The sequence below is a fragment of the Chiroxiphia lanceolata genome, chromosome 29, assembly GCF_009829145.1.
Source record: "Chiroxiphia lanceolata isolate bChiLan1 chromosome 29, bChiLan1.pri, whole genome shotgun sequence".
Classification (NCBI taxonomy): Eukaryota; Metazoa; Chordata; class Aves; order Passeriformes; family Pipridae; genus Chiroxiphia; species Chiroxiphia lanceolata.
In genome coordinates, this window is record NC_045665.1 from 688,587 (window position 1) to 702,270 (window position 13,684).

The following is a 13,684-nucleotide window of genomic DNA, read 5'->3' on the forward strand; positions in this document are numbered from 1 at the left end:
AATTTAAAGATTGAAAATCGAGATTTTTCTCATTGTATCCACCCTGGAAGGGTCTGAATCCGAGATCTGACACAGAATCCATCAAAGCAGGTGAGGATGAGCTTGAAATGAAGAACACTTGAAATCCTGGGCTTAAAGCCTGGATTTGTTCCCACTGCTCAGGAAATGCAGTGGAATTTGGGGTGGGATGGGTGTTGTGGATCCTGTGCTTCCAGACCTGCTTTTTTTTTGGGGGGGGGATAAACCCAAATTCTCCATCCTGTGCAGCACTTAATGAACTAAAAATCAGAGTGGTGAGACTTGCAGGGAAGGTTTTCTGTGTCAACAAGGATCCAGGCAGGTTGCTCTGAGCCAGCTCAGATTTTATCTCCAGGAATAATTTGGATTTTGGATGCCAGGGGAAAAAACTGGGGCCAAAAAACGAGTGGGTTTGGCCTCCTCCACACTCTTGTTGTGCTGCTATAAATAGACTTTTGCATTCTAATTGCCTCCCTGGGGAGGAGGAATGCCAAGGTGCTGATAAAAGGATTCTCCTCTGATAAAGGAATCTCGGGGATGGGATTAATTCCCAAATCCTGGATGCAATAAAGGCTTTGGGAATCGTTGGAGCTGTGCCCGAGGAGGGGGGGAAACCCCCCCCAAAAATTATAAATGCACGTGGTTCTCTTGCTAAAAACCACCAATAATAACTTTAAATCTCTTTGATAACAAAAGGACGATCCCATTGGTGTTTTCTCCTCTTCCTGGAGTTTCTACAAAAGGCAGGGAAGTGGGACAGGGGTGTGAAAAGTGGGATTCCTCTCCCGGAGAATTCTTTTGGAAGTGAGAGAGGTGACATCGCCCGGGGAAAACCAAAGTGCATTCCTTGGAAAAACCTCAGCGGGAAACAGCAGAGTGATTCTCATCAGGGACAGCTCAGCTGGAATCAAGAGCGAAATCCAGATTTTCCAGCCCTGGGGGCAGCTCCCGAACTTGAAAGGATCTTCTCCGGGAGGGAATTCCCGGTTGTTTGTGGGTTTTTTCCAGCGGGCGAGTTTTCTTTGCCGGAGCCGCCTCGGTGTGTTACTGTTGCAGAACTCGAACCGTTGCCTAAAATCCCGATTTTTTTTTTGAGCAGAACCGCTTCCCGAAAGCCGCGAAATTCCCAGGAAAACGCGGGACAGGAGGAGGCGCAGGTGGAAAGCGCGGCGGCGGCGGGGGAGAGAAGTTCCCTCCGCTCTTCCCGAGGGGACTCCCGGTTGGAATTTTGTCCTTCCCGAGCTCCGCCCGCGCTGGATCCTCCCCTCGGCAGCTCCCCCGGGCCCGCCCGCCCCTTCGGAACCCTCCCGGCTCCACAAAAACCCCTCTCCGGGCACCCGAACTTCCCGTTCCCAACCTCTCCAACATGGGTAAGAGCTCCAGCCCGGGATCCAAGCCCGGATCCCGCCGGGATTTGGGCTCGGGAGGGGTCGGGGGGGTGGGGGTGGTTCAGCCTTTCCCCTTCGTTTTTCATCGAAGGTTTGGAAGGAGGAGCTTTGATCCCACCCCCGAACGCCTTCGGGGCTCTAATTAAGTGTCTCTTTTAGGTTTAAAACCTAAATAAACGCTCGCTGCTCGCGGGCACGAGACGCTGAGGGAGATTGTTGGGGGAGGGAGGACCTGAATTGACCTTTTTTGCTTCTATTTTATATGTATTTTTAAGGACAGACCCCCCCGGTTTCCATTCTTGGCTCCGGGGACAGGAAATAAGAGGGAGGGACAGAAGAGTTTGGACCCTTGATTGTGAAACTTTGTGCGGTTTGCCAGGAATTCTGTTACCCTGGGGCTGCAAAAGGGTTGGGTAAAAATCAGGTGATTCTGCCCAGGTTAAAAACCATCGATTAGGTAAAAAAACCATCGATTAGGTTAAAAACCCCAACGGTTCTGGCTCAGTGTATCCTGGTGGGAATGTCGGTGCTTAGCAAAGCACCAAAATATAAATATTCCATCATAAAAAATAAAAAAAATCAGTATTTTCCTTTTGTTTCTAACTCTTGAGTTTGATTTTTTAGCCTGAGTTTTGTTTTGGGTGGGAAGGACATTAAAGCCCATCCCATTCCAGGGCAGGGACACCTTCCTCTAGCCCAGGTTGCTCCAACCTGGCCTTGGACACTTCCAGGGATGAGGCAGCCACAAATTCCCTGGAAAACCAAATTCCCTGGCCACCCTTGCAGGGAAGAATTCCTTCCCAATCTCCCCTCTGGCAGTGGGAAGGCATTCCCTGTGTCCTGTCCATCCCAGATCCCTGTCCAGCCCTCCTGAGGTCTGTCCAGAGCCTTCCCTTCTCCAGGCTGGACATTCCCAGATCCCACCTGGCTCCAGAGCAGGAGCAGCTCCAGCCCTTGGAGCGGCTCCGTGGCCTCCCCTGGGCTCCCTCCAGAATTCCAGGACTTCCCAGGAGGAGAAGCTGTGGAGAAACAGCTGCTGCACTTCCACTTCCCAACTCCATGGTGGAGAAGTGGGAATGAGGATGGAATCCCTGGTGGGAGAGCAGAGCCAGGGAACTGAGCTTTTCACGGAGAGAAGGTTCCTTCTGGTCGATCCCTCCTTTTCCAGGCTCTGAATCCCGGAAAAAAAAATCACTTCTCCAGCATTTCTGTGCAGGGAAAGCCCAGAGGCTTTCCAGGAATAACCACCTGGGTTGTTCCCGTTGGGAATTCTGTCTCCTCACTCCCCTGGCAGCTCCCTGAAATATTCCCCACCCTTTTCCCACATCCCAGACCTCTGGCACAGACAAAAGTGCTTTGGAAAGGGGGGGCTGAACTCCTTGAAGGCCCCAAACTTCCCATTTTTCCTGAGGATGGGAGCATCACCTCGTGGATATTTCCAGGAGCTGGAACAACAATTAAAAAACCTGGAGTTAAAATTCCTCCCCCTCCCCATGCAAACCCCTCTTGGAGATGTTGAAATAATTGGAATTTTCTCTCTCTCCCCAATCAGCAAAATGTGGAGCCTGTGGACCAGGATATCCAAGTCCTCTGGATGCCATGAAAGGCAAGTTCTGGGACAGCTTCCCTGAAAATCCAGGCCAGCAGCAGTGGAATTATTTGGGAATTAGGGGGAGACGAGGTGGATGCCTCCCAGAGTGGCAGGTGTGGAATATAGAAAGTATATGAAATATATAAAGCATGTGGAATATATAATGTGAAATATATAAAGTATGAGAAATATGTAAAATATATAAAACATATGAAATATATAAAGTATGTGAAATATATAAAGTATATAAAACAAAAAATAAAATATATAAAATATATGAAATATATAAAGTATATGAAATATATAAAGTATATGAAATATATAAAACATATAAAATATATAAAACATATAGAACATACAAAATATATAAAACATATAAAGTATATGAATATATAAAACATAAAAAATATATAAAATATATAAAATATATGAAATATATAAAACATATGAAATATATAAAACATAAAATATATAAAATGTATGAAATATATAAAATATATGAAATATATAAAGTATATGAAACATATAAAATATATAACATATAAAATATATAAAGTATATAAAATATATTAAATATATAAACTATATGAAATATATAAAATATATAAAATATATAAAGTATATGAAATATATAAAACATATAAAATATATAAAACGTAAAAAATATATAAAATATATTAAATATATGAAATATATAAAGTATATGAAATATATAAAGTATGTGAAATATGTAAAATATATGAAATATATAAAACATATAAAATATATAAAACATATAAAATATATAAAACATATAAAACATATAAAATACATAAAATATATAAAATATATGAAATATATAAAGTATGAATATGAAATACAGCTGAAATACATAAAGTATGTGAAATATATAAAATATATAAAACATATAAAATATATAAAACATAAAATACATAAAATAGATAAAATATATGAAATACATAAAGTATGTGAAATATATAAAACATATAAAATACATAAAATATATAAAATATATAAAATACAAAGGCCTCCTTATAAAAAAGAAAAAGCAAAGGCAACACTCACCTTTACCTCCTGGGAAGACTCCTGACTCCCAGACAGGTGAAATCCTCGAGTTCCTTCCAATGTCACCCCAGGTTTTTTTTGGTAAAAATGACATTTTTTGGTGCCTCTTTGTCCCCCAGGCCCCCGGGAGGAGCTGCTCTACCTGCCCTGCATCTACAGGAACACGGGCATCCAAAAACCTGACTACCTGGCCACGGTGGATGTGGACCCCAAATCCCCCCACTACTGCCAGGTACCTGCTGGGGGGGGGAATATTTGGCTTCCCAGATTCCTGGGAAAGCCACAAAAACCCTCTGCTTTACATTTTCTTACCCCAAAATTAACATTTCTCCTTTTTTCTCCAGGCCCTTCTGGGGCGTTTTTAATATTTCTCTTTTTTTTTTTTTTTGTGTGACATTTACACATTCAGCCCTGGAAGGTTTGAGAGCTCCTTGGGATGTGCCAGCTGTGGGATATCCCAACCTCAGGAATTAGAACCTAAATCCCTGGATTTCACAGCAGCAAAGATTCCTGACTGACAAAGAGCCCTTTCCTCCTCCTTTTGTGCCTCACCCCCGGGCACAAGGACCTATTTCCTTCCCACTGAGACCCTTTGCTTTGCCTGGGGGAAAAAAACCCCAAAGCTGGGTTTGGAGCCAGGATTGCCAGGATTTCCAGGATTTCCAGGTGATCCATGGAAGCAGGCTGGCTTTGGAGCCCTGATTTCCAGGCTTTCCCTCATTTCCAGGCTTTCCCTCATTTCCAGGCTTTCCCTCATTTCCAGGCTTTCCCTCATTTCCAGGCTTTCCCTCATTTCCAGGCTTTCCCTCGTTTCCAGGATTTCCCTCGTTTCCAGGATGTCTCTGATTTCCAGGTGATCCATGGAAGCAGGCTGGCTTTGGAGCCCTGATTTCCAGGATTTCCCTGATTTCCAGGATTTCCCTGATTTCCAGGCTTCCCTTCATTTCCAGGCTTTCCCTCATTTCCAGGTCATCCATTGAAGCAGGCTGGCTTTGGAGCCCTGATTTCCAGGATTTCCAGGTGATCCCTTGAAGCAGGCTGGCTTTGGAGCCAGGATTTCCAGGATTTCCCTCATTTCCAGGTGATCCATCCAAGCAGGCTGGGTTTGGAGCCCTGATTTCCAGGATTTCCCTGATTTCCAGGATTTCCCTGATTTCCAGGATTTCCCTGATTTCCAGGTGATCCATGGAAGCAGGCTGGGTTTGGAGCCCTCATTTCCAGGCTTTCCCTGATTTCCAGGATTTCCCTGATTTCCAGGTGATCCATCCAAGCAGTCTGGGTTTGAAGCCCTGATTTCCAGGATTTCCCTCATTTCCAGGCTTTCCCTGATTTCTAGGTGATCCATGGAAGCAGGCTGGCTTTGGAGCCCTGATCTCCCTGATTTCTCTGATTTCCTTGATTTCCAGGATTTCCCTGATTTCCAGGTGATCCCTCGAAGCAGGCTGGCTTTGGAGCCCTGATTTCCAGGCTTTCCCTGTTTTCCCTGTGACCCCCCCTGGCTCTGGAGCCCTGATCTCCCCGTTTTCCCTGTTTTCCAGGTGATCCATCGCCTGCCCATGCCCAACCTGCAGGATGAGCTGCACCATTCCGGCTGGAACGCCTGCAGCAGCTGCTTTGGGGACCCCAGGAAAAGCAGGAATCTCCTCATCCTTCCAGCCCTCATCTCCTCCAGGATCTACGTGGTGGATGTGGGAACAGACCCCAGGGCTCCCAGGCTCCACAAGGTTCACATCATATTTTTATTTCTCTTTTTTTTTTTATGCCCAAGAGACTCCAAGGATTCCAACTTCCAGAACATTCATGGAAACCTCTGCCAGGCATTAATTAGGAACTCGTGGCAGCTTTTATTGGTAAACTCCCCACTAAACCATTGTCCCAAAGAAACCACAAGTAAATTAATTTTAAATTAATTTTAAAAGTTCCCAACCTGCCTCTGCAATATTTCAGTCGCAGTTGTTGTTTTTGACTGCGTTTGGCTGACTGTGTTTTCCAGGGCTAAATTCAAATTTCTGTTGGATTTTCCATGATCAAACCCAGAAGGGACGCCCCCTCTTTGATTTGAAACCCTTGGTTCCTAAACATGTGCTTTTTTGAACAGCAAAAATTAAGGAAACACTTGAAACATTTTAAATTAAATATGTCAAAATGAACATTTCTTTACGTCTCTTGTTCGTGGAATCGATTGAAATTTCCCCAAAATAAACCTTCTGCTGCCACAGGCTTCGTTTGGCAGAGACACACACCTGGCAAAGAGAGGTTTGGATCTGAATTCCCAGGTTTTCCCACGTGGAATGATTTGGGTTTTCCTGTCTGTGCATCCCCATTCCAGGTGGTGGAGCCGACGGAATTGTTCGGGAAGGGGAACGCGGCCAATCCTCACACCTCCCACTGCCTGGGCTCGGGGGACATCCTCATCAGCTGCCTGGGAGACCCTGCTGGCAATGGCAAAGGTGCTCAGCCCCTCCTCTGGCTCCAGGGAAAGAATTCCTGGCCCTCCTTGCTCCAGGGAGAGATTCCTGGCTCTCCTTGCTCCAGGGAAAGATTCCTGGCTCTCCTTGCTCCAGGAAAGGATTCCTGGCCTTCCTTGCTCCAGGGAAAGAATTCCTGGCCCTCCTTGCTCCAGGAAAGGATTCCTGGCCCTCCTTGCTCCAGGGAAAGATTCCTGGCTCTCCTTGCTCCAGGGAAAGGATTCCTGGCCCTCCTTGCTCCAGGGAAAGATTCCTGGCTCTCCTGGCTCCAGGAAAGGATTCCTGGCTCTCCTTGCTCCAGGGAAAGATTCCTGGCCCTCCTTGCTCCAGGGAAAGAATTCCTGACCCTCCTTGCTCTAGGGAAAGAATTCCTGGCCCTCCTTGCTCCAGGGAAAGATTCCTGGCTCTCCTGGCTCCAGGGAAAGGATTCCTGGCCCTCCTTGCTCCAGGGAAAGAATTCCTGTCTCTCCTTGCTCCAGGGAAAGAATTCCTGGCCCTCCTTACTCCAGGGAAAGATTCCTGGCCCTCCTTGCTCCAGGAAAGGATTCCTGTCTCTCCTTGCTCCAGGGAAAGATTCCTGGCTCTCCTTGCTCCAGGAAAGGATTCCTGGCCCTCCTTGCTCCAGGGAAAGATTCCTGGCCCTCCTTGCTCCAGGAAAAGATTCCTGTCTCTCCTTGCTCCAGGAAAGGATTCCTGGCCCTCCTTGCTCCAGGGAAAAGATTCCTGTCTCTCCTTGCTCCAGGGAAAGAATTCCTGGCCCTCCTTGCTCCAGGGAAAGAATTCCTGGCCCTCCTTGCTCCAGGGAAAGATTCCTGGCCCTCCTTGCTCCAGGAAAAGATTCCTGGATCCTTCTCCCCAAGCCCAGGCTGCAAACGCAGAACTTTATTTAAATCTTTATTTTAAGAGCCCAGAACAATCCCAGACACCATTTATCCACCCCTAAATACACTTTTCAACTTGTTCCAGGTTGCATTTCTTATTTTAAAACTTCAGGAGGATTCTTGCCCGTAAATGTTGTTACTTTTTCCACCTGAAAGCTGGGAGGAATTAGGAGAAATATGGTTCAGATGGGAGGAAGGGAATCCTCCTCCTTTTCCCAGGGGTTTTTCCTACTGGATCAGAGGCAAACATGTCCTTGAGTAGGTGATTATTGGGAGTAGGATTTATCAGGATTGAGTAGGAATTATCAGAATTCAAGGATGCTGGTGGCAATCCAAGAAAACCAGAGGTGACTCCTCCAGGATCTTCTCTGAGATGTTGGAATGTCCCCTGAGAGGGCTGATGGATTTATTGGGATGATTTCAGCAGAAACAGAGCAAACTGGACCTTGAAAAAATTCGTTGTCATGTGATAAAAGCCTTTAAAAACCCAGGGTTTGTTTGCTTTAGGCCACAAGAGCAAAACCAGAATCACAAAATATTCCTTGAAGGACAAAAAGCAAAGCCAGAATCATAAAAATATTCCTTAAAGGAGAAAAGCAAAACCAGAATCACAAAACATTCCTTAGAGGACAAAACCAAACCAGAATCACAAAATATTCCTTAGAGGACAAAAGCAAAACCAGAATCACAAAATAAGGACAAAAAGCAAAACCAGAATCACAAAATATTCCTTGAAGGACAAAAAGCAAAACCAGAATCACAAAATATTCCTTAGAGGACAAAACCAAACCAGAATCACAAATATTCCTTAGAGGACAAAAAGCAAAACCAGAATCACAAAATAAGGACAAAAAGCAAAACCAGGATCATGAAATATTCTTCCAGTGCAGGGTTGCACATTAGAAAACAGCTATTTAAATATTCCTGTATTATTTCTCCTCTCCAAAGCTTTGTGAGTGTCTCCCCACAATAATTTTTGGGGTTTTGTGCCAGGGAGCTTCATCCTGCTGGACGGGGAGACCTTCGAGGTGAAAGGAAACTGGGAAAAGGGGGAAAAGGTCCCTTCCCTGGGCTACGACTTCTGGTACCAACCCCGGCACAACGTCCTGCTGAGCACGGAGTGGGGAGTCCCAAAGGCCCTGAGGGATGGATTCGACCCCGCTGATGTGGAGAAAGGTGAGGAAAAACCCCTCAAAAATAAAATTATTCCTTCGAATCCTCCGTTAAATGAACATTTCCTGTGCTCATTCCTGCCCCGCTGGGTCCCCTCAGGGCTCTACGGGCGCCACATCAACGTGTGGGACTGGAGCACCCACAGGCTGCTCCAGGCCCTGGATTTAGGGAAGGGCTCCATCCCTCTGGAAATCCGGTTCCTGCACGAGCCGGCGGCGGGCGAGGGGTTCGTGGGCTGTGCCCTGAGCGGGGCCGTGCATCGCTTCCACAGGACACAGGTGGGTGTGCCCCGAGCTGGGGGAGCTCTGCATCCCACAGGGATGGGATCAGGGAGCCTCTGCATCCCACAGGGATGGGATCAGGGAGCCTCTGCATCCCACAGGGATGGGATCAGGGAGCCTCTGCATCCCACAGGGATGGGATCAGGGAGCCTCTGCATCCCACAGGGATGGGATCAGGGAGCCTCTGCATTCCACAGGGATGGGATCAGGGAGCCTCTGCATCCCACAGGGATGGGATCAGGGAGCCTCTGCATCCCACAGGGATGGGATCAGGGAGCCTCTGCATCCCACAGGGATGGGATCAGGGAGCCTCTACATCCCATAGGGATGGGATCAGGGAGCCTCTGCATCCCACAGGGATGGGATCAGGGAGCCTCTGCATCCCATAGGGATGGGATCAGGGAGCCTCTGCATCCCATAGGGATGGGAGCCTGGAAGGGGTTGGGTTGGGAGAGCCTCTGCATTCCCACAGGGATGGGATCAGGGAGCCTCTGCATTCCCACAGGGATGGGATCAGGGAACCTGTGCATCCCACAGGGATGGGATCCTGGAAAGGGTTGGGTTGGGTTGGGGGAGCCTCTGCATTCCCACAGGGATGGGATCACCAGGGATGGGATCCTGGGAGGGGTTGGGTTGGGGGAGCCTCTGCATCCCACAGGGATGGGATCCTGGAAGGGGTTGGGTTGGGTTGGGGGAGCCTCTGCATTCCCATAGGGATGGGATCACCAGGGATGGGATCCTGGGAGGGGTTGGGTTGGGTTGGGTTGGGTTAGGTTGGGTTGGGTTGGGTTGGGTTGGGTTGGGTTGGGGGAGCCTCTGCATCCCACAGGGATTGGATCTTGGAAAGGGGTTGGGTTGGGGGAGCCTCTGCATTCCCATAGGGATGGGATCCCCAGGGATGGGATCTTGGGTTGGGTTGGGGGAGCCTCTGCATTCCCCCAGGGATGGGATCACCAGGGATGGGATCCTGGAAAGGGGTTGGGTTGGGGGAGCCTCTGCATTCCCAGAGGGATGGGATCCTGGGAGGGGTTGGGTTGGGGGAGCCTCTGCATTCCCAGAGGGATGGGATCACCAGGGATGGGATCCTGGAAAGGGGTTGGGTTGGGGGAGCCTCTGCATTCCCCCAGGGATGGGATCACCAGGGATGGGATCCCGGAAGGGGTTGGACTGGGGGAGCCTCTGCATTCCCACAGCCTCTACATTCCCTCTGCCAAGCCCAGCTGAGCCCTCTGGAGCTCAGCAAAGCAACCATCAGGAGCTGGACTTTGAGGACCCTCATGGGCCCCTTCCAACTGAGGATATTCCACAATTTAGTGACTCCTTAGATAAGAATTCCGTGTTCCCTCCTGCAGAACGGGGACTGGGCAGCGGAGAAGGTGATCGAAGTGCCCAGCAAGAAGGTGCAAGGATGGCTCCTCCCAGACATGCCTGGTTAGTAGGACCATGTTGGGAAAGAAATGGGGTGTTCTCCTCATCAGTTCCCTGATCCAGAGCAGCTTTTGGCCTAATTTTGTCCTTAAATGGCAAAAAAAGACCAAATTTGTGGGAGGGGGATCAGAGGTGATCGGATGAGGTTGCGCTCTGCTCCCACGCTGCTCCAATGCTTGAGGTCACTTTCTCCAGAAGAATCCTTGGGAGTTTAGACCTGAGGGCGTCCAGGAATATATCCTGGGAATGCTGGTAGAGCCTGAACCTCCTTGGAGCAGGCCCTGGGCTTCCAGGGTGGGTTGTGACCCTCCTGCTCTCGTGAGTCTGAGGTTCTGCGAGCAGAGCTTTGACAGAGGGCAGGACTGGGGCTGCTTTGGTGTTGATCCTGCTGGCTCAGCTCTGGAATTCCCCCCTGCAGGTCTCATCACCGACATCCTGATCTCCCTGGACGACAGGTTCCTGTACTTCAGCAACTGGCTGCACGGGGACGTGCGGCAGTACGAGATCTCCGACCGCCGGCGGCCCCGGCTCGTGGGGCAGGTGAGGGAAAAAAACCCCCCTGCCACCCCTGGGAGTCAGCTCAGGAGGGGTGTCCTCCTTTTTCCAAGAGGAGAAACGCCCCAGTTTGCTTTAGCCCCATTCTCTGCCTGTTCTCTGCCTGTTCTCTGCCTGTTCTCTGCCTGTTCTCCCCCCTTCCCTGCCCACAGGTCTTCCTGGGGGGCAGCATTGCCAGGGGGGGCCCTGTGACTGTGCTGGAGGACAAGGAGCTGCAGTGTCAGCCAGAGCCATTTGTCATCCAGGTCAGTGTTCCCAACTGATCCTAATCCATTGGAAGATGCCCAATATTTAAAGGTAATTACAATATTTAAAGGTAATTACACCTTGATGGCCCGGGCGGGTGCCACGTCTGGGCACGTCTGTGCCAGGGCCTCACCACCCTCACAGGGAAGAATTTCTCCCTGATATCCAACCTAAATCTTCCCTTCTCAGCTTAAAATGGAATCCTTAAGGTTGGCAAAGGCCTCTAAAGGCCATGGAGTTCAGCCCTTGGCCTGACATTGTTCCCACTGAGGGAGGTCTCAGGGTGTGGGAGAACTGAAGTTGCTCTTGATTAAAACCTGTTGGCCACCAAAGCTGGGCAGTGGTGGGATCACCACCCCTAGAATTGTTTGGGAAACGTGTGGATGTGGCACCTGGGCACGTGGTTTGGTGGTGCTGGGGGAGCAGCTGGACTTGGTGATCTCAGAGGGCTTTTCCAACCTTAATAATTCCGTGATTTTATGAAAACAACTCCGGGAAGCTCCACATCCTTCACCCTTAACTTTTTACCTGGTTAATTGTGTGAATTAAGTGGAACTCACCTGGAATGACTCCAAGGCTGCTGTTAAGAAGGAAAAAGACTCCCAATAAAAACTGTTCCCTCCCCGAAGCCGTGGATTTGACATTCCTGCCTCGGGAATTTCGGATCTCTCCGAGCAGGGCTGTTTCCTTTCTCCTTGTGGCCACATTTCCTTCGTTCAGCTTGGCTTGAGCACCTCGTTCTCCCCAAATTTCAGGGCAAGAAGGTTCCAGGTGGGCCTCAGATGCTGCAGCTGAGCTTGGATGGGAAGAGGTTGTACGTCACCAGCTCCCTGTACAGCGCCTGGGACAAACAGTTCTACCCCGACCTGCTCCGGTAAGGGCCCCTGGGCTCAGTTATTAACCAATTAACCAGGCAATTAACCACACAGCCCCTTCTCCCACCGCCTGTTTCCTCGTGCCTTTTGCAGGGAGGGCTCTGTCATGCTGCAGGTCGACGTGGACACCGAGAGAGGGGGGCTGGCGGTGAATCCAAACTTCCTGGTGGATTTTGGGAAGGAGCCGGACGGGCCGGCGCTGGCCCACGAGATGCGGTACCCGGGGGGGGACTGCACCTCGGACATCTGGCTGTGACCATCCTCCTGGGGCTGCTTTAGCCCCTTCCCAGAGCCTCCCAAACCTTCCCTTTATCACCAGGAGGATCAGGGCACCTGGGACTTTGTCTGAATTCGGGTTTCTCTTTCTGAGCTCTCATCTCATTCCTGTGTCCGTGCACCGATGCCATAAAAAAATCAGCAATAAAATCACCCTTCAGCTCAGGGGGAGGGGCATTTTTTTTTGGTGTTTCTGGCATTTTGGCATTTTGTGTCTCAAAGGCCACAGCTGTGAGGTCACTGTCATTTGTCTGACAAATTTGTGTCTTTTTTTTGGGGGGCATTCTGATGGAACTGTGAGCCTGCCCTTGGAAAAGGCACCTGCTCTGCCCATGGCCAGGGGAGGGCAGGCTGCACCTTCTCCATCAGAACTGCTCCAAGGACTTCCTCCACCAGGAATTTCAGGTCCTGCTTTTTCCCCCAGACCACAAACTACCTGACAAGGATTCCACCTCCTCCTGACAAGGATTTGGTGTCCCTGCAGCACCTGAAGAGCAGGAGGAAGGTCTGCAACTCCCACAGTCCACTCTGGATTTTGGGAAACACTGAGTGAAGGAGAACTGAGAATTCCCAAGGGACTGAGGTCAGTTTGCCAACACATAAAGTGTGGGAGGAGAACTTGGAGTAAAAACCCCAAATTTGCTGTGCCTTGAGCATGTTCAGACTGGGCTGTCCATGGGATCTAGTCAAGCTGGAAGCAACATCCTGACATCCAGGAGCGAGGCAACCACTTCCCAAACACAAGGGATTGCCCTGGGCTGGCTCCCAAACCTGTTAAATTACATCAAAGGGAGAGAAATCCCATAAAAACGACGGGCTGGGAGAATCCACACCAGAAAAAGAACCAAGCAAAGGCAATTCCTGCCAGAAGCTTGCAGGAGGACAAACAGGGGCCCTGCCCAACCAGGGTCCTCCTGTCTTAGGGGTTTTCCCAAGGCTGATCTTCTCCCAAACCCCTGCTGGGGCTTGTTTTCCCTGCCCTCCACGGGAAAGGAGACACGAGAAGGCCCAGCTGATGCAACCAAGGGTTTTATTGGCGTTGAAAGCAGGACAAGAGCAAACCAGTGTCAGCAAACGGGCCCCTCTTCCCAAGCCAGCCCTGGCAGCTCCTGCAGCTGGGACAGGAGCCGCTGGGACGGGAGCCAGGAGGGCAAACCCCTTGGGAAGGGCCCGGCCGGAGGGGGGAACTGGGTGGAACCGGGCACTGCCCTTGGTGCCCAGGAGCTCGGGAGCCTCCCGGGGAGCTGAGCCCCTTCCCAGGGCCCCCGGGGATCTGGGAACAGCAGGGCAGGGCTGGGACAGGAGTGTGGCACTGCTGGGACCTGCCCCGGGGCTGGGGCTGCACCCCCTGCACGGAGCCAGCGAGGGGATGGAGCCTGGAATCTACCCGGGATGGAGCCTGGAATCTACCTGGGATGGAGCCTGGAATCTGCCTGGGA

At 49.9% G+C, this 13,684-nt stretch overlaps 1 protein-coding gene across 1 annotated transcript; it reads left to right on the forward strand.

Annotated features, from left to right (window-relative positions):
- The first annotated feature begins 1,158 nt into the window (after positions 1-1,158).
- On the forward strand, positions 1,159-12,439 carry LOC116799793 (methanethiol oxidase-like). The gene is made up of 12 exons (XM_032713170.1): positions 1,159-1,388; positions 2,959-3,012; positions 4,182-4,294; positions 5,601-5,786; positions 6,392-6,512; positions 8,405-8,587; positions 8,684-8,862; positions 10,218-10,296; positions 10,712-10,833; positions 11,001-11,093; positions 11,850-11,968; positions 12,063-12,439. The coding sequence occupies exons 1-12, from the start codon at positions 1,385-1,387 to the stop codon at positions 12,223-12,225; spliced, it is 1,416 nt and encodes a 471-aa protein (XP_032569061.1). The 5' UTR covers positions 1,159-1,384; the 3' UTR covers positions 12,226-12,439.
- Positions 12,440-13,684: the final 1,245 nt, after the last annotated feature.

Bases quoted from the DNA above. Each gene is read 5' to 3' on its own strand.
- LOC116799793 (XM_032713170.1), top strand. The intron at 6,513-8,404 runs GTGCTCAGCCCC...GTTTTGTGCCAG, and splicing joins CCCTGCTGGCAATGGCAAAG to GGAGCTTCATCCTGCTGGAC. The intron at 8,588-8,683 runs GTGAGGAAAAAC...GGGTCCCCTCAG, and splicing joins CCCCGCTGATGTGGAGAAAG to GGCTCTACGGGCGCCACATC.